Raw genomic sequence first — 20,505 nt, 5'->3', positions numbered from 1 at the left:
TTTCTGCCTGTCTCCCATTTTCCAAGAAGAGGCTTGAGAAATAAAGAGTTATTAAATGAGTGTCTATTGTTTTTTTAATATTAGCAGCACAGGGAGTTCTGCTGCCGGTGGAGTTAGGAGAGAGGTATGATTTTGGCCTTTTTTGCATATAAACTTAGACCATAGTACGCTCTGCCGTTGAAATTCTGAGGCCTAGTGTTCTGAGGCTGAGGTGTGGGAGAAAGAGTAATTTCCATGAATAATTTGTATAGCAATGAGCTGGGGTGCACATGTGTCAAGGAAGAAGCAGCCTTCATGGAGCACATTCTATCATTCTCATACTGTTCATTCTTTGGTTTGCATTAGGAAGCTGTCTTAAACAACTGGTTCTAGAGAAACAAAGTACTTCAGCAGCTGCTTAAATTAGCTTCACTGAAAATATTTACCTATAGTGTGGGAAATGAATTAAAAATGCAGTACAAGTGATACCAAAAGATAGACATTCAGCATGATTTTTATAAACCAAACGGAAAGAGGAATTTTAATAACAAACTCCTGTAATTAAAAGCACTAGCAGGTAACTGGTTAGGAATGGATTTTTTCTTAACTTTCAGATGTTAAAATGCATTTCAGCATAGATCTCATTGTACCTGCAGGTGTGAATATTAATGTGAAAATACATTCACTGTCAGATAAACACCACTTCAGGAAAGACTCTTTTTATCTAGTCACTAATATTAGGCTGTATAAATATAGGAAGCAGATTACATGATTTTTCACTCTGTCTGTGGGCAAACTAAACCATAAATTTAGCCTCATTTAACTACTTGGTGGTTACTTACAAGGATCAGCCTGCACCATCTGTTCAAGCGGAAATACTCCTTACTTAAACTAATTCTTGCTAGTGACTGCTTCCTCCTGAGTTTCCCCTCTATCTTATTTTTTTTGACCTACTCTAGACTAGAAGTCTTAACTTCGAAAACATAAGTGATTTTTTTGCACGGTAGTCTAAAGCCTGTTACAAACTCTGCAGAGATAATTACTATTATACTTTAATGTTCTGCCACATAATGTATTGGCCTTTTGGTTTATTTCTATATGTATGGACCTGTGATCTGGGAGCTGTTGCCATGCTCTTTCTTAGTCCACCTTGCAGGAGTTCTGGTTAGAAACTGAGACCCTGGTGTGCTAAGCAGAACTAGAAAGTCAAGAGAGTGGGTTTGAATTTTTTTCAGTAGGGGATGTATTTTTGAGCAGCCTCGTATGGTAAAAGGAAGAGCTTTGAACGAAAGATAAGTCACCTGTTGCCTTACAGAGGGCACTCCCTTCAGCATCTTTGGCACCTGTACCCTACTGAAACTGGCATGGTATCTCCTGAGTGGGCATCATGTCAGACTAGCAGATGGGCTGGCACAGAATCTTGCCAGAAAACAGTTTGTGCATCAAGTTTTAAATATTAGAGGCCTGGACTCCCATCTGAGAGTGCTGTAAGTGTAGACCACGCATAGCTTTTCTGCCTGGGGTTAAAGGATGTCATACCTATTCCAGCTTAGAGTAATTAACTTTGAAAGTCTTCAGAATTTCAAAATGAAACAGTGACTTCTGTTGCTGTGTAAATGTGAAACTTTAGTGAATCAAGATTAAGGTTTCATAGAAAGATGAGTAAGAAATGCCAGTAAATTTCCTAGCGGTACTGAACATTCTTGGAGGCGTTTGCAATTATCTGCAAAACAGTTTAGCATCTGAGCACAGTTTTTTCTTGAAAACGGTTTAGTTAGGCCTTGTGGAAGGTGGTTTCAAAAGCAAGGTAATATGTGTATGTAATTTATGTAATAAAACTGCCTTCTTAAAGCTATTTAGAGGAAGAATCCAGAAAAAAACCTATTCATTAACACTGCTCAGAGAAGAGGCAGTCTGGGAGTTGATGATGATGCATCTTTCAAGTAACAGTATGAGCAGAGAAGCAGGTCTTCCCTAGGCTACTTTAAAAATGGAGACTGACAACACCCTTCAAGCACTAAATGTTTCAGTTCCTGGGAAATGTTGGGTATTGTGAAGGTGGTGGGCAAAAGCAAGGTGCTTTGTTCACCTTTAAGTATTTACCTTAGTACCCTCCATATCTAGGAAGTATTTGAAGTTGTGTGTTAAGTTAGCAGATGCTACTTTCGATTTGTTTACACTTTGTTTATAGTAACTGTATACAACTGCAGCTTGGATCATTTTTTACTGTTAGATACTCTGAGCAATACTCCCCCCGCTTTTGTTAGCCATTGAATTTAACAGCTCTTGGCTTGACTTACACAGGACCAGAATTTTTCCAGCTTTTTAAGTAGCCCATAACTTTGAAGTGTGATATTTTTGAGATTAGTTTTTATTTCTGAAAAAAACTAAACTGACAATATTCTCTTCAGGATTAATTAACCAATGAAGCAAAGCAAAAAAACCAAAAAACAAAACCCAAGAACTACTGGAAATAATTTTAATTCATATTTCCCAAACAAATACATCCTCAAAATAACCAGCAGTGACAGAGACACCAGCTGTGGACAGGAGCAGGAATGTTTTTTCAAACTGCCAAATCTATGCTGTTTTCTTTTCCACTGTGTAAACTTTGTCAACAAAACTGGTTCTGAGCATGCCATTGAAAATATTTCACCATATTCTGAATGTGACTGCCACAAATTAACTGCTAAAACTACAACAAGCACGTTTGAACTGGCAAACAGAATTGGCACATTTCTTTGTCAGACTGCATGCAATTGTGCTATGTAGTTGTAGGAAATAGCAGTTCATCCAGAAAAACACTTTTGTTACCATGTCTTATTAACATTTAGAAAGCTACATTAATTAAGGTTGTGGCACTCAGCAACAAAACAGATGAAATTCACGATTAAAGTGGATGATAAGACCGTAACTGCTGTGCCTGGGTGAAACTAGGGAATTCTGGACATGGGTTAATTTGAGGTAAGTTATTTGCTGTGTTGTGCAGGCACAACAGTTGGAAATTATGGCATAGAATGTGAATCTTACTGCACTGCATTATTTCAGAGTGCATTTTAAATCTGTGTACTTTTCACTGGCATGGTATCTGTAGTTGTGGGATGAAGGGGAAGAGTGAAGAATAGAGCTGTGCCCTTTGCCCTTTGCAAGTATTTTGTGAGGTTCATCTTGGCTTGGGATAGAAACAGCCACAATCCACTACATAGCTTCATCTGTCACCAGTATTCTCAGTTAAAAATGATACAGATAAATGATGTTGATTGTGTGCATACATCAACATTCCTCCCTCAAATGTAAGGACATTGTGTGTCTCTGGTTGATAAAAGCCACATAAGCTGTAAACTGGGAACTCTCACGCTTGTTGTGCTATCTTAAGATATCTTTTGCAAACATGATCTAGCCATATAGTGCTCCTGGTACTCTTATGTGTGTAGTTATATGCCATCAGAGACCTCCTGCCTATCAGCATTGCTCTCCTGCAGGGTCTCTGCTTACTGTCCTGCAGTCTAGCATTTAACTGATTGTAATATTATAAATAGCCATGTGCTACCACACAGAACGAGGCTAGCACATGGCTAATTACAAGTATACAGTAATTAACTATGAGCTAAACTCGCAGGAGAGTATGTGGTGGTGGTCTATGAGGTATGTAATCAGACTGTTTGTTAAACCTTGGGAGCCTTTCCAGTCTGTTAAGTAACTATACATAGTAATGAGACAATTTTTTAAAAAACCACACATTTCTGTTTATTTATGGACAAAAAATAGTCTGTCATTTCTGAGCTGTGCATAGGTTGTCGCCTGATATATGAATGTTTAACTCAAATGATGTACCAAAAAGTACATGTGCAACTTCTGCATATCAGTATGTATGAGATTATCTAAGCATTATATGTGTTAGAAATGTAGAGTGTTAATGTTGTGCCTTGTTTCATGGATGTGCGGTAAAGATATCGATTCTCCTTTTGTAGATTTGAATGTCACGTTATTTTACTCATTTTGTGGAGCATCTGTTCCTGTATCTTGTTGAGCTTTCTCTAACTTTTCTCCCTTTTAGTATCGTAACGATTGCCAGTTAGTTCGGGGTTTATTTTTCTTCAGGATGTTCTTTCAGTGTGACTCCAAAAGGCATCCACACCAGCCTAGTCTAAGAACCATGGGGGTTAAGTCCTTTTTACTGGGCTACCTCCCGTTAATTGCTCTTCTTCATTACCCTGACAGCTGTTATTGTCTGTTCCAGATTACCATGAATGAGGCCTCTCTTTGTAAAATGTCAAGATGTCTACAGGGAAGTTAGATCAGACTCTTTCAAATACGTTTAAATTTGATACTCCTCTATACCTATCAAGCCTTTGTGAAGTAACTTAAAATACATTTTCTTATGCACAGGTTCTTTCTGATCTGTGTCAGTAAAGGAACACATCTAATGCTGTTTGGGAAATGTGATGTTGTCGAATACAATGAAAACACATGGGATGTGTTCCTTTTAACCGAGGTCTCCAGCTATTAACATGTAGTCTACGTGTAGCAAAGACTTAAGTGCCAGTCCCTTAGTTCCCAATTCAGAATAATAGCGTGGTAAGGACAAGGTTTACCAACATTTTCTTCCTGGTTGTATGATACAATTTAAAACTATTCTGAAAGTGATGGCTGCTCATTTGAGTCTATGGATAGTTCACACCTTCCAGAGCTACTGTTTTATGTTACTTTTGTCTTAATGTGTTATTAGTGCAGAAGCATTCACTTGGGGAAGTGTCAAGCAGAAGGCAGTGGGGACCCTGCGGGTGTTTGGGGGTTGTATGCTGCAAATTCAACCCAGATGCTGACAAAAATTGAAGAAAGATGGCAGCTAAAGGAGTCTGTTCATTGTAAAAATATTTTTAATGCCTCGACCATCAAAAAATGTAAGCTTGGATCATTTGATCAGATCCAAGTTTACTTGATTTTTATTATGCGGATAAAAGTAGTCTATTTTTGTGTGTGCTGGTAGTTGAAGTGTTTCACACCTGGACTGTTGTTGGTATTTGATCATTATAAGAAGTCTGAAAGGGGCACTTATTTCCTAGGAACTGTATTCTTTTTAGTTTTTTTCAGTGATGATTCTAAAAGATGATTTAGTCTCATTAAATTTTAATCCCAGTGTAGCTCCATGCAGCTTCAGTAGTATCAGAGAGAACTGATAGTTCTCTCAGGGTCAGAAGAAAATAGGATTGCATTGTCTGTGCACAGAGGTTCTGTCTCTCGGGCTGTAATTGGCACATGTGGTCAATTATTGTTTTGAAATCTCTACTTGCAGTAAGAGGCACAATCCCTCATCTCCCCTTTAGGCAGGTAGTGGCTGTGCTATCCCTAACTTAGGCCAGTGTCTAAATAATGTCAGAATAGAAATCAAGGTGCTAGGACCAAATTAATTTGTAAAAAGGGAGAGCAGACAATCTCATCTAGAGGCGTAATGTAGGTCATAACTTTAAAGTGGTGGCTTTGTCACAACAGTGGATTGACAGCAACCAAATGCAGAGGTTATCCAATTGACTGGAATGGTTTAAATAGAGTCTGTTAGAATGGAATACCTAGAATAAATGAATAATGGAACTGTGGTGCAAACATGCAATGGGGACATCCTGCTTACTCCTTAATTAGCATCCAGGGAGAGAGTTCTGAAAATGTTAGTTAAAATTGCTTCCATACTTGATTAAAACTTGTGTGTGTGTGTTTTGGTTTTGCTTTTCTTTGAGCCTAGCAAAACTCTGACCCTTAAAAGCAAGAATTCAGAAAAAATGTTGGCTATCTTTATCACGTATTTTTTTGTCACCATATGCAATGTTAGAATAGTCTTTGCAATTATATTTTGTTGCATACAATTTAACCCTCATCTCTTTCATATTTTACAGCTTCTCCTCAAACTCATGTTCCGGTAGAAGATGATGCAGGGCATGTAATTAAAGTGGTAATGTATAGATCTTGTTTCTAAATCATTAACTTGTATGCAGTTCTTTCTCTTAATTATCCATCCTTGTTTTTAGCATTGAATCTTTATTTCCTGCTTGTGGCTTTTGGTTTTTTCCTTGCTTTTTTGCTTTCTCTGCTTGGGGATTTATTTGGCATTTCCATGACATACGGTATTTCCTTAACTTGATTCTTTCCTTGCTTATTGCCCTCAACAGTTAAGTAAGGGAAGTCAGATTATGAATTTAAACACACTTGATCTACAATATTTCTGAAAATAGTCTTAATCAATTCCTGAAAGAATTTGTTGCCAAAAACTTTTCTTTTTAGCTACTTATTAAAATCACATTTCAGATGGCATAATGTATGGGAGGTGGGCAAAAAAGGGGAGTTATATTTCTCATATGCTTTTTTTTTTTAGAAGCTGTTGTCTTTCATGACAATAACTTTATTTGTTTCTCTAGGAATATCTTGAAAATGGCCCCTTATTTTCGGAACTGAAATTTTACCAGAGGGCGGCAAAGCAAGAGCATAGTAAGTCATGTATCAGTCCTGATTCAGGGAGATTTACGGACAAATTTGGGTTGAACCACTTCTGATAAGAACTTACTTTAAAGCTTGATATCCAACACATTTCATACACACTGTACTAATCCTGATTGGTGCTATAGCAATTAGAGATTGCTGTAGGTTTCTTTACTTGGATGTTATCCTTGTCCTTTCTGATCAGAAGGCAGAAGAGAAGCATGCAAAATTTATTATGTGCAGACTTCAGAGTGCACAACAATGAATGGACTCCAGAGAGAGGCCAGCTCAGAACAGAGATATTACGTGAACTAATTGGTGACCGTATTCCTGCTAGTAACTGTTTCCATGTGCAGAGCTAAGAGTGTGTATAATCATCACAGGATTTAGTAGTAATCAAGACACATGATTCTGCAAACACTTAAGCATGGATGTGATTTATTTATGGGAACTGTCCTAAAGACTTTAAATGACTTAGATTACTGATAGACATAAGCACTTTTGATAGCCTGAAGCATTCTGTATTGAATAAAGTAGAGGGTCTAAAGGAATTACTTCTTCAGCTATTGATAATTGCTTATCTGCCTTCTAAGGAAATGAAGTACCACATTGCTAGAACAAAAAAATGCTTCTTGTATTGCAGAATGTAGAGAACTTTAAGGTTATGGTCTGAATCGTTTGCTACACAAACTGCCCAATAAGTCTTTTTTTTCTTTCATTGTTTCATTCAAAGTCTCGTGTTGATCCCTAAAACAGAAACAACTGGGAAAAAAAACCAACCAAACCCAAATTGTCTGGCTACCTTTAACTAAATTATACCTTTTTTTTAATTATTACAGTAAGAAAATGGATGGCTCTGAAAAAAATAAGATGTTTAGGAATTCCAGCGTTTTGGGGATCGGGCTTGGCTGAGTACAAGGGAAAAAGGTAATAAGATGAATTGTAATTAAGCCTCAAGTTGACTGAAGATCCATTTTCAACAAAATGGATCTAAAAGTTTTTAATCTGACACCAACTTGCAGCCTTGTCTTAAAGGATTCCTGCCTTTTGTATATTTACTGGTAGCTATAGATTCATGGTCATGGAGAGACTCGGGGAAGACCTTCAAAGAATCTTTGAAGATTGTGGAAGGAGATTTAAGAAGGACACGGTTCTGCAACTTGGAGCACGAATGGTATGTGTGGAGAGAGAGGAAATTGCCGTCTCTCGAATGTGATGTATTCAACTAGAAAAGTATCTTTCTAATACAGCTCCTTTAGGTAGTTTTGAGCTTAGAATTAAACATGTCTAAATGCTATGTGTTTTCTCATTTTTCGTCTTTTATTTTTTAAATAAAATGAGTATTGTTTAGAAAATCAAGATCCCCTGCAGGCTGGATAAATAATAACTTAATAACTAATAACTTAAAACTTAGACCATACCCTTCAAAATGCGTATCTAGGCTGGGATGTGAAGCCTGTTCTCATGTGCTGTAACGTGTATTGATTTCTCTTTTTTCCCGCTGTCTGAAGGGTATTGTATTAGACATCCATATTTGTCAAAGTTCACAATGGCATGCTTGAATGCAGATTTGTCATTGTGTTTGCTGAACACACTGCTTGTACACACCAGGGTTAAGTTAGTCTGCAAATACCAGTTTTGTTTTCAAATGTGTGTAGACTGGCACGTGCTAACACGCTCCTTCGTAATACCATTTGTGTTGGGATGGATGGCTCTTACTGAGCAGAGGTGCACAGCACGTGGGGTAGAAGCAATGTTCAAAAGTTGCAGGAAGAGGAACACTGAGTATAAAAGAAGCTTTTGCAGAAACACTGGAATGTGCTTCCCAGAGGCTGTGAAATGTCCAGTCTTGGGGACTTGTAAAAGTTGACTATTCAATCTCATGTACAGCCTGATCTGAGTTACATTAGTCCTGCCTGAAGCAGGAGGTTTAGACTGGACACCTCCAAAGTTTCCTTTCAACCTAAATAATAATTTTTTTTTAAAGAGAAGGGCCTTTGTAGTCACATAATTGAGAAATTTCTAAGACTTGTATTCTCCAAAAGCCAGGACTAGATTGTTCTTTATATGAATTGCCAAGTGCAAAGGTGTTTTATAGTAATAATTAAAGCTATTGTACCTCAGTAAGGAGCTGAAGGAGGATGATACAGGGGGATGGCAGCAATGCAGGACATGTAATAACTGGCAGGATCAAATATATTATAAACCTTCAGGGCTGATTGAATGTGTTCTTTCTAAGAGCTTGGTATTCTCAACCTTTTCTCCATTGTTTATCCTGCACTAGTTTCATTGTTGCTTTGTGACCTTAGAAGATGATACTTGTAAGTAGTTGGAGATACCTTGTGGCAAAGTAGGGCTTGTTTATTATTTGCCATCAGCTGTGTGCCTAGTGGGAACAGACCTTGTGGACAGAGTGGGTAGTCCTTCTGTTCTAACTCAAAACACAAACGTCAGCTCAGTTGATGATAATGATGTTCTCTTTTCTGTTTTAAATTCTTTCTTAGTTGGATACTTTGGAATATATACATGAAAATGAATATGTGCATGGTGACATTAAAGCATCAAATCTACTTTTGGGCTACACCAATCCATGTGAGGTGAGCATGTTTCTCCACGCTGCGCTGTTAATGTGTTTATAACTGTTTAACAGTTTTAACTTATGGATGTTCTGTATTAACGATTCACATAGTAAAAGGAATTTAGGCGTGAAGTTCAAGCTTTCTAATGTTGTCATGGATTGTGTTTCCATGCTGCTAATTCTTATGTCCTGCTCATTGTATTGGATATAACAGGTAAGCAGGATTAAGGTTACTGCTCTCTAACACTATAAAGCCTAAAACTAGCCTTGAAAATGAAGTGTTTTGGTGAAGTGTTTTAAAACAACCCTTTTGATCCTGTCTTATTCCACATGCTCTTATGATGTCTTTTTTCTTCAGTTAATACAATCTAAGTATCCTTTTTTTCCTTGTGAAAAAATATTATTTAGGAAAAAGGGACAACTCTGCCTTCACTTAAATATAATTAGCTGTATGCCATACTACTCTTTTTTTTTTTTTTCAGTGTTTGTTTTTCTGCCGCAGTGATGAAGAAACAGATCTTGCAAAACAGCTCACTGCCTTTGGAGGCTGATCCATTGAACTATATCTGCTTTTTTTTACGAGTTTCAAGTGAAATTGTTGAGTCAAATTTAACTTCTCAGCTTTCTAAAACATATAGTTTGAAAACTATTGTGGCTGTTTAAAACAACCGTGTTTTGAGACAGTGGTAGCAGCTAGTACATAATCTCAGTTTATGGTGTTTACCAGCTTGCTGAATCCAAACGATGAGGCTATTTAGAGGCAAAACGATCAGCTACCCAAGCACATTAACATAACTCTAATGATTTTTTTTTGTCTTGGCTATTGTGTGTTTTTATGACAGCAAGATATGCTGCTGACTTTCACACTGAAATAATTTTGGAAGTGTCCATTTACAGTAATCATAAAATTTTAAGACATGTAACTGACTTCAATCAGCTGCTTTTGAATTAGCCAAATTGTGGGGTGATTCTCTTATTTGTTTTTCCTGTTGACTGCATGAAGACTGTGCTACATTATTTCATTTTCTTGGGTAGTAAATTAATGAACAGATTAAAAACAAAGTAATTATGAGTTACTGGAGAGAGTTTTAGGTGGAAATGTAACTTACTATATTTATCAAAGAAAAGAAATCGATAGATATTCCAGTTTAGGCATTTCCTAGCCTCAACACATACAGAGTGGATGTTACTGCAGACAAAACTGACACTAGAGGCAATGTAGGTCCACTGTTGAATGAGGCAGGTGCCCTGGTGACAGAGGATACAGAGAAGGTAGAGTTAACTGAATGTCTTCTTTTCCTCTGTCTATACTGCTGGAGACGGTCCTCAGGAGTCCCAGACTCCAGAGGAAGTCTCATTAAAGGAGGAGTTTTGTTTAGCTGATGAGGACTGGGTTAAGGATTGGTTGAGTAATCTGGATGCACCTCAATCCATGGGCCCTGAAGGGTGCTGAGGTAGTTGGCAGAAGTGCTTGCTAAACCACTCTCCATCATCTTCAGTAAGTTGTGGAGAACAGGTGAGGTGCCTGAGGACTGGAGGAGAGCAAATGTCACTCCTGTTTTCAAAAAGGGTGAGAAGGAGGACCTGGGTAACTACAGACTGGTCAGTCTCAGCTCCATCCCTGGAAAGGGGATGGAACACCTCACAGCAAAACTGTCCAATGATAGGACAAGGGGCAATGGGTACAAGCTGGAACATAAGAGGTTCTGAAGAAACGTAAGGATAAACTTCTTCACTATGAGGATGATGAAGCACTGGAAGGGGCTGTCCAGAGGAGTTGCTGAGTCTCCTTCTCTGGAGACATTCAACGCCCACCTGGATGACTTCCTTTGTGACCTGCTCTAGGTGGTCCTGCTGTGGCAGGGGGTTGCACTGGATGATTTTTTGAGGTCCCTTCCAACTGTTAAAATTCTGTGACTCTGTGATACTGCTGAGAGATTTTTTTGTAGGATTTTGTTTCAGTAAAATTTCTTTTCCACTGAAATGATTCTGTGAGAGATCTTAGAAGTTCATATTGTAATTCAGAATTGTTAACAGGAGAGAACTTTTAGTATTTACTTGCATTTGTAAGATATGAATTAAACCTTCCTTTCTGTATGTTTAAGAAAACTTAGATCTAATAGATCTAGATATTACTCAGATGAAGTTCCCAGCCATGGGACCCAGAAATTCAAGAAGAGTATGGGCAGCAGGTCAAAGGAGGTTCTTATCCTCCTCTACTCTGCCCTGGTGAGGCCTCATCTGGAGTCCTGTGTCCAGTTATAGGCTCCTCAGCTCAAGAGGGACAAGGAACTGCTGGAGAGAGGCCAGTGCAGGGACACCAAGATGATCAGGGGACTAGAACATCTTTCATAGGAGGAAAGGCTGCGGGAACCAGGGCTGTTTAGTCTGGAGGAGACTGAGGGGAGATTTTATTAGCATTTATCAATATCTAAAGGGTGGGTATTGGGAGGTTGGGATATCCCTTTTTTCTATAGTAGCCAGCAACAGGACAAGGGGTGATGGGATGAAGCTGGAACACAAAAATTTCCACTTAAACGTAAGAAAAAGCTCTTTCCCTGTTTCAGTGAGGGAGCCCTGGCACAGGCTGCCCAGAGGGGGTATGGAGGCTCCTTCCTTGGAGGGCTTCAAGCCCCACCTGGACACGTTCCTGTGTGACCTGATCTAGGTGACCCTGCTTCTGCTGGGGGGTTGGACTGGGTCATCTCTAAAGGTCCCTCCCAACCCCTACTACCGTTCTATGATTCTATGAAATTTTGCAAGTGGCCACAGCTCTGCGGATTTCACCAAAACCATAGCCCTACCATACCAGTCTACAGTCATGTAGACAGATCATTATTTCTAGGTGTATTGTAAAGTTAAAGTGTACTATATTTTGCTCATACATCAGGGCAGATGGCTGAATAGGACTGTTTCTGGTCAAATAAAAAATGATTTTCCAGACACAGTTTGCACAATGTCTCGAAACACATCTGCTCTGTGGCTTGTGGGGCATGAAAAGAAGAAACAAGAATGAAGGAATACGCTCACCAACACCGCAGCTAAAACTTGAAAACTGGCAGATCTACATATGCTACTAATTGAACATCCTTCACCCAGAGTTCTTGACTCTGATGTGCCATCTGATGCCATTCCTCAATAAATGTTCTTTACCTGCGTTAGGAGCGGTACTAGGCAATATTGTCACAGATTCAGGTATTCAGAACTGTACATGTGTACTTGCACAGATGATTTCACATTTGTCATGTCCTGACTATTTTCTTGTGCCATTAATTTGCATGTAGTTTTGCCATGAAAGTTGCTTCTTCCTGTTCCAGACATGACCAGTTCCAATTTAAGACTTCATGATGTTATGACAGCCTTTTCTACAAATCAAGCTGTCTTTATAACAGGCTGGTGAGCTGAATGTATTATGTGTTTACCAGAAGAGTATTTTGGGAAGCTCTGTGGAGCATTACCACTGACTAAATATGACAACAATATGGAATATCCTGTCCTGTATCCTCTAAACTGTTGTCAGAGATGCTATATTTTTATTTGGCAAGCTTGGACTAGCCTTAGACACTTCAGATAAAACCTCAGACATTGTTACTGCGACCAAATGCCTTGTGCAGTGTTTTATGTAACCTTCTCTCTGCTGGAACAGTGAAGAACTGGATTGCCTTGGTTTGGTTTGGTTTTTTGTGGTTTTTTAAACAATGGGACTAGTAGGCAAAGTGATCAACCTCATCTAAATAGAGAGTGAGGGCTCTAGCCAGTGGCTAACTGAAACTCAGGAACTAGCTGAGAGAGACCTGTAGCTCCTGTGAGAGCTGGTATAATAAAGCTGTCTGACCTAACAACTTCTGCAGGCAGTTTTTGTCTCAAATTTTATTGTAGTGGGTTCTTGCTCTTTAGGGTCCAGGATTTTAAGAGAAAATAAACGGGAAGTGTGGTTTAATTCTAGAAGTTTGTTTTTAAAAGAAATCCATAACGAATTTCTTAAAAATAAAGCGTGCATATATTCAAAATGTGTTTCCATATTCTGTTTTGGTGAAGAGATATAAATCTGTTCAAAAACCCACGTGTACCTTTATACTCAACTTCACATCTTCTTGTCATTTAGTGGCTGTTGATGTGCACTCTCCTGTGCCAATTTATCACTGACTTCCTGCTGTTCTAAAAAAGATCATTTTTCTCTAAGTTAGACTTTCTGCTGCCACTCTCTCTTTTGTAAATTAACCTGGTAAATTTACACCACAGCCAATAAATATCATAGTCTCCTTTTTGAAAGAACATATGAAATCCGTATTGCTATCCCATACCTTCTGTGGGAAAGCAGAGATACAAATAAAGCAAAGGTCCTGCCACTCTGTGACCTCCAAATGATGTTTAGAAATGGTTAGAAGATCAGAATCAACTGACCTCAAAGAGCAGCTTGCTGCAGATCTGTTCAATAGAAAGGAGCGAAGCCATTCAGTGAGTTACAGGTCAAAAGATCAATTCTCTAGTCAATATGTTTCTGAACATGGACCCAGCACAGTGACTGACAGCATAGGAGTGATGTACTGAGGGAAGTACACAGCTCATGAATCTCTGAGAGGCCTGAAAGAAAACTTGAAGTGATCAGACCTATAAATTACAGAGCAAGTGAAGCAGTGTCTCAGTATTGTGGTGAGTTAAAGGTAATTCGGTGCATACTAGTAACCGTTTGTATGATGAAGCAGAATAAACATTATTGGTATAGCCTCTATAAGAGAAAGTCAAATCCATGAAGCTCATTTAAATTGTGATACTGTTAAAAAGCAGAAGCAGTCACCAAACAAGAGCTTAAAATCAGAGGTTTTAATAAATAAACAAGGTTTGGAAAAGTGTCTTCTCAATTCCCTTGTAGTATTTTTCTTCCCCCATGGAATATATGGGCAGGTGTGCTGTGGTGCTGCAGGCTCAGGTCTGCACAAGAGTTAACCTATTTGAATTTCTAAGCTGTAAGTTTCAATTTTATTTGTATCTTAGTGCTGATTTTGATTTTAAGCATTTCTTCAACAAGATAGTTACAGAATAAAACTTTCAGACCTGTTTATTATAAGCAGTCCTAAACTACAGGGGAAAAAGAATACAAAACCCTTCCAAGATGTTAACTTTTCGAGCAGCTTTCAGTGAAGCAGCACTGAGGATACAGAGGTCCCATAGTATTCATAAGGGGAAAACATGCAGGAAAACAATTCCATCTTAAAGGTGTTTTTCACTGTGAGAGGAATCAGTGTGATTCCTGCTCTTCAGTCCAGTATGTGAGATGTGCTCAAGAATGAATTTTCTCAGATGAATTGAGAAAAATGAGTCTTTTGTGTTCTCCTTGTGTTTTCTGGAATGATGCAGGATGCAGAGATACCATACAGAAGCAGTTAAGTTTTGACTCATGGATGCTGTCTGTGCCCTGTTCTGAGATGTAGCTTCACAGTCAGATAGACTTAATTTTCTTTCATCAATCCTGCTGCCACATGTGGATAGAACTGTTTACACTGGTTTAATTTCTTTTCGTAGTAATGGCCCAAATTGCAGTTGGACTCGATGATCTTAAAGGTCTTTTCCAACTGTAATGATTCTATGAAATGTCTTGGAGTTCAATTGATTCCAGCATTGGGACTTGCCACTGACAAGCCACAGAGGATTTTTTCCCCTCTTTCTTTTGTTTTTTTGCTTTCTTTTTTCATGGGCTTCTGTTTTGTGGAAGATGTTATTTCTGTCCCAAACTATGTACATCAGACTTCTTGTCCTGGGGTGGACTTGTCTGCCTTTAGGATTTTTTGAAGCGTAGATTCCAACTGAAGTTGACAGCACTATGTCCATCAGCAACCAATCTGCCTCTTATTAGGGGATATCTACTTAATTATTTACAGTGCATTACATAAGCCTACTAATGGAATTATTGGAAAGCAAATGTACAAAGAAAATCACTGTATTGTTATCCTTTCAGCAATAAATCTGCTAAGTATACCTCGAGATAAAGAGAATACCATGAGAATCCGAAGTGCCAGGCTTATGACTTTCCAGATCAATGTAATAATATATCATAATGTATACAGATTGTAAGAATTTTGTATGTTTAGCAGATATTTAGCACTTCAGATATAAAGTACTGTGAGGAGGCACACACAGAAAGGACAAGAGGACAGCCAAATGTATGGCTGGCTGCTTGTGCACAGAAATAACTCTTTGTGCCTGCATGGCTGTTTGCTTGAATGAGATGGGTGTGTTCATGTTTGCATGAAATTAAGTGCAAAGACTTGAGAAATCTGGCTTCTAATCTATAACAAAATCTATTAATAACAGACCATGCTAAGCATTGCTGAGTCTAGTGCAGACTGGGATGCAGACTTGACCAAAACCAAGGGTTAAGATAAGCAAGTGTGTGGGAAGGAGTGTACAATGTAACGTAGCTAAACCCAACTGTTAGGGGGTTTATGTCACTGTTGCACCTCTACCATCCCTGTTCCCATTTCTTGTTTGAAGTATCTTGTTTATCTCACTCTGCAGATGTTTTGTTCTTATTTGTTTTGTTATTCCTAAAAAAAAAGCAGGCAGATAAAAAATATTCTTTGCATCAAAAGACATACTAACGTTAACTTAATAGTTCTCAGTATCCTTTAATATTTCTCTTCCTTTCCTCTTCCCTTAAAAAACTCGCAACAATGTACACATTTGTTAACTACTCTTACCTACCACATTCTGAGCAAATTTGGAAGGGCACACTGTTATATTATCCAAGAGTGACAACTAGCTATAAAGAACTATATATCTTTTTAATGATGAAAGGGTTATAATGAGAATTGATGAAATGAAATTAATGGTAATTTAAAATAATGCAGTCATTCTGATAATGGTTGTGGCAAGGTTTTGTACAAGCTGAAGGGGATTGATTCTTGTTGGTGGCCAAGAGGCTTTGCCTTGAGAAGGTACATGTTGGTGGAAGCAGTCCGATGTGAAAGTTACGGAAGTGATAAATGTCTCAGCTGGAAGTAAGCTTAACAACAGCACTCACGGCCAACTTCTGGAGTAAGCTGTGATGCAATCATAGATGTGGTTGCAATTGCATGTGGGTGGCTTTAAGAAGTGATTGCTTCTTGGTTTCCAGGTCTTACCACTATCAGTCAAGGCAGGATTCCCTAAATAAAGTTATCGCTTTTAGAAGGGGTTTTCAATATAAATTTACAACTACTCTGCTGATACTATTACTGAAGGTATTTTTAAGTAAATTCATTGCATAAAAATGGGATCAGTGTACATAGCTACTGTGATTTATCTGTAAGATAATTGGTAACTTTTTTACGTAGTTCAAGTTTGACTAGCAAATATTTGTGGCTACTTTCTAGATGCCTTGTTGTTAAGATAGTTTGAAAGACCACCAAGGCTGGCCTGCCATATGGGAGTGTCTGTCACATAAGCTAGTGTTCCCAGCTCAGACAGAACCGCAGAGCTGGCAGAGATGCTTTGCCTGTGCTGTTTTTTTTCTAACAGTTAAAGTCACATTTTAATACAAGGCATATCTTGATTTTTTAGAGATTGAAATCTTCTCTATATTTCATCATATTGTACCTATACATGCCAGAAATCTGTAATCAAACAAAATCCAAAATGTACCACTTAGCCTGGGAGGAATACACCTTCCAGCCTACTGTCTCCTTTCCAGCCCACAAAGATGCAGAAGGCTCAGAAAACTTGATATGAGGTTATTAAAATTTGTTCTCGTGGGGCTTGTGGTGTCAATTAGGACAGGTATTGGAGCATCAGGAACAGGCTGGAGAATGGATGCAGGAGAAAAAGCAAATCAGTCGACCCGACAAAGTTCGTGCCTTGTCCCAGATTTTCTAAATGTGCCTACGGTCTTTAATCTTGTATCGCAGTCTGGATGGTCTGTCAGGTGAAAAACATCATTGGTAGTCTTAAAAGCCATCACCCTGCAGGAAGTGAGTGCCGCATCCCAGCTTACACGCTCCAAATAAGCACAGGTCCTGCAGCAGAAAACAGTAAAACCAGGAGACCAGCCATCCCAGGATTTGAAGCTGCCTGGAGCACAAACAGGAAGCATTAGTTCAACAGAACGTGCTACAAAATAATGTGTTAAGTTTTCCTGAGGGTTTTTGTTTGTTTTCCTCTACCAGGAGTGACGTAATTAAATTAAAAGTGGGTGCTAGAAGAGTTTACTTCAGGCTTTTATAGGATAAACTATTTTTTCAGCTACAGAGGAGATACAACTAAGGTTCAAATAAGTAAAAGGTTTTTTTTCTTTATCCTGTAATATGAATTAGTAGAAATGATCTCTATATGCCTTTAGATGACTTAGCTTTTGCCCCAGAAATCAAATCAGTTCCTTTGGCAACACAATATCAGTCTGTAGCATTTCTTTACTATTTACATGAATGTACCATACTTGGATATTTATTAAAAAAAGCAATTATCTAATGTGAGAACTGGTCAGTGCAAGGGGCAAAGGCCAAGGGGGAGTGTGAAAATGGCAGAGCAAGAAAATAATCTATGAGATATTTGTGAAGTGGACAGACTGTGATTAAATTCCAGCTGCTTTCAACAAGTTATTGCTTGTCAGCTGCGCTATGGTAACTGACCATGTGCATGTATTAAGCTCACTCCTGTTGAAGGGTAGAACATGTTAATCTGAGCTTCGTAGAGTGGACTTGTGCTCTTAATCTGAATTATGACAGTGGCAGAATTGCCATGGATGCAGTACTGTGTGCTCTGTGCCCATACAGAAACACAGACATAGGAGCCAGATGGCATGTTCAGGTTTGTCTTGAAAGTCAGCAGAAGAAATGAAAGTAAAATTCAGCACTCCTGAGCTTTTCTGTTCTCAGTTTAAAATACGCTAAAAATGAGCAAGACTAAGTTTAAACTCAATACTTTCACAGTTAAGGCCTGAGAATATGCAAGTGCATCTCCCAGATAGGTCATTCAGAACTGTGGGGCTGCCTTCCTCTTGAGCTCAGCTGGAGTAAAGCATCTTGGAAAAAAACCATCACCTCTGCTAGGATAGAAATGTAAATGGGGCAGGATGCGTGAGCCTGGCACAACACACACAGTGAGGGCCACATTTGTTTCTCTTATGCTGATTTAGCTCCATGGGTTTGCTTCAGAGTAACTTAGAATGAAGTCTGGCTCCGTGCCTTTAAAAAAGGTATTATAAATTCAGGAGCGATTTACTGAGATTGCTTTCAGGGTTGGGGCAGGGGTGTGGGTCTAGCTTAGTTTGCCTTGTTTTATCTTACACATTAAATAGTTGTTGCCAATACAAAGTTACCAAGAGTGACATTCAAAAAGGTGAGGGTAATGCAACCACATGGTTAGGCTAATGGCCAGCAGCCCGGCGGCCACAGGCCCGCTGAGCATTGGAGCCCTGTGCCCAGTCTGGCTGGGGGAACCTGCTGCCTCTCACTTCCTCTGGCTTTTAAGTTGCATTACTCTTACAAAACTGTACAGTGTCAGCTGATGGAAAATTGGAACGGGGTGTGTATGTGCCTGTTTAAGTAAGGAGGGGAAGGGGTCCCATAAGCAATGTAAGGATACATTAAAGACATACTGCAGTTTATGATGTCTAGATGCCCACCTGGAGAGGAGCAAGCTTAGGAACAAAATAAAAAGACTGAAATTCAGCTCGACTCTGAAATAAGATAAGAGCATAGTAGTGGAAGGATTTAAATGGGGAGGGCAGCTGTTATAGCCCCCAGTTGTACATATTTTATCCTGAGGCACCATTTGGTTTAATAAAATTTAGATCTAAGGCTGTCCTTAACCTATCAGTTTCTTAAGACTTAATTATAAAGGTTATACTTTCAAAGGACAAAAGCATTATTCATTTGTCTGTTCATGTCTTCCAGGTTTATCTTGCAGATTATGGACTTTCCTACAGATATTGTCCCAATGGGAACCACAAACAGTATCAGGAAAATCCTAGGAAGGGCCATAATGGGACAATAGAGTTTACCAGCATAGATGCCCACAAGGGAGTAGGTAGGTTTCTCTTTTTTTTTATTTCAGAGGAGTGATTACAGAATAAGTAATCAGGCTGTGTGAGCTGATGTATACCATACAAGTAGTCTTGGGGATTGCTCAGAGTTGATCAGGCCCTTGTGTAGTGACCTCTTCTTGTACCTGGGAACGCTTCTCCAGGGCTGGTGGGGAAGGGGGGCAGCACGATTAAAACCGAAAGGCTGCTGCACGTATGGAACTGGAAGGTGGACCGAGACGCCCTAAGAAGAGCTTGCCATTAAACTTAATTGGTTCGTGTTGGGAGCACTGGTTTGCATTTGCTGTGCTCTGTAGAGGCAGAGGCAATATTTGCTAATGTCGCATCGTCAAGGAAAAATGTTTCAAGTCTGCACCGTCCTTTAGGGAGAGCTGTGTCTGAGTGTCACCATCTGTGTTATGAGAGGATATTTCAAGATGACATTCCTTCTGCAAGGAGAAAAACCCTTTTTGAAGCCATAAAGTGTTAACTTTTTGAAATCTTTTTCCAGTAGCCTTTCATATATCTTACTTATTTAAACTCACTTTGATGGTATTGGAAACACATTTGCAGGTAAATTACATACATAGTCCTTTTATTGGATATTGATTGTACTGCCTTGCATTCCAAGGCAGACTTAATTCAACAATTCCCTAATTAGTTAAAGTCATAACCTATGTCTTGTATTCATTTACCATTAATTAAACCTTAGCTGTTTATTACACTGCAGTCCAAATCCAATAGCAGACCCATAGAGGCATGGAAAAGGGAATGGGAGGTCAATATCGAAAATATATGGTGCAAAATCCCACTGATGGCTGCATTGTTCACAATCAATATGGTCAATGCAACACAACTTTCTTAGTTGCTATGTCAGCAAGACAAAAAGTCAATTCTAATGTTATGCTAGTGAAAAAAATGGTGATTATTGAAAAACTTTGACTCCTGCTACGAAACAGTGTTTTTGTTAACTTTTCTTTCCCCTGCTCCCGCTGCTCCCCCCACCATCCCCAAGATCTTCTAAAACAAAAGGAATGGCTTGCTGCTGCCAGCTCTGCTAGGATCATAGTGTCACAAGTGATAACTGTAGGAATTTGTGCTTGTTAATAGCTGCTGAACTGTTACCTTAAACTAATACTTTCTAACGAGTTTTAGTTGGCACAAACAACTGTATATTATTGCTTTTTCTATTAAAAGGACCATTGACCATGTAATGTAGAGGGTCTTGATAATTTGCCGGCGCTGTTAAAACCTGCAGTCGTTTAACTCTGGTCATTAGGAAAAATGAAATAAGACTGTCAAGTATTTGCTGCTAAGACAATTGCACCATTTCACCTGCTAAAAATATTTTGTGGCCAAGAGCATGTGTTTCAGACTCTTCTAGCCCTCTCAAGCGTACAGGGCATTTTCTGAAGATCTGACTCTGGCTGCTTTTCCTGGTAGTGTGAGCGATGTGTCTGTGTGCTAGTATTGGATGTGG

The 20,505-nt window shown here is 38.9% G+C and overlaps 1 protein-coding gene across 3 annotated transcripts in view; it reads left to right on the top strand.

Moving 5' to 3' along the window:
* Positions 1-20,505, top strand: part of VRK2 (VRK serine/threonine kinase 2) — a 44,488-nt gene that overhangs the window by 3,171 nt on the left and 20,812 nt on the right. For all 3 annotated transcript variants that reach the window (XR_009818146.1, XM_061989298.1, XM_061989296.1), the window contains exons 3-8: positions 5,871-5,926; positions 6,390-6,459; positions 7,290-7,377; positions 7,516-7,624; positions 8,955-9,047; positions 18,898-19,030. Coding sequence is in view for 2 of the 3 variants with exons in the window: in XM_061989298.1 (XP_061845282.1) it covers positions 5,871-5,926; positions 6,390-6,459; positions 7,290-7,377; positions 7,516-7,624; positions 8,955-9,047; positions 18,898-19,030 (549 nt within the window). In the remaining variant the exon portion in view is untranslated. The remainder of the gene's footprint in view (positions 1-5,870; positions 5,927-6,389; positions 6,460-7,289; positions 7,378-7,515; positions 7,625-8,954; positions 9,048-18,897; positions 19,031-20,505) is intronic.

The sequence above is a fragment of the Colius striatus genome, chromosome 2 (genome assembly GCF_028858725.1).
Source record: "Colius striatus isolate bColStr4 chromosome 2, bColStr4.1.hap1, whole genome shotgun sequence".
NCBI lineage: Eukaryota > Metazoa > Chordata > Aves > Coliiformes > Coliidae > Colius > Colius striatus.
The sequence above is the reverse complement of the archived record's forward strand: the minus strand, read 5'-3'. Positions and strand labels throughout refer to the sequence as shown.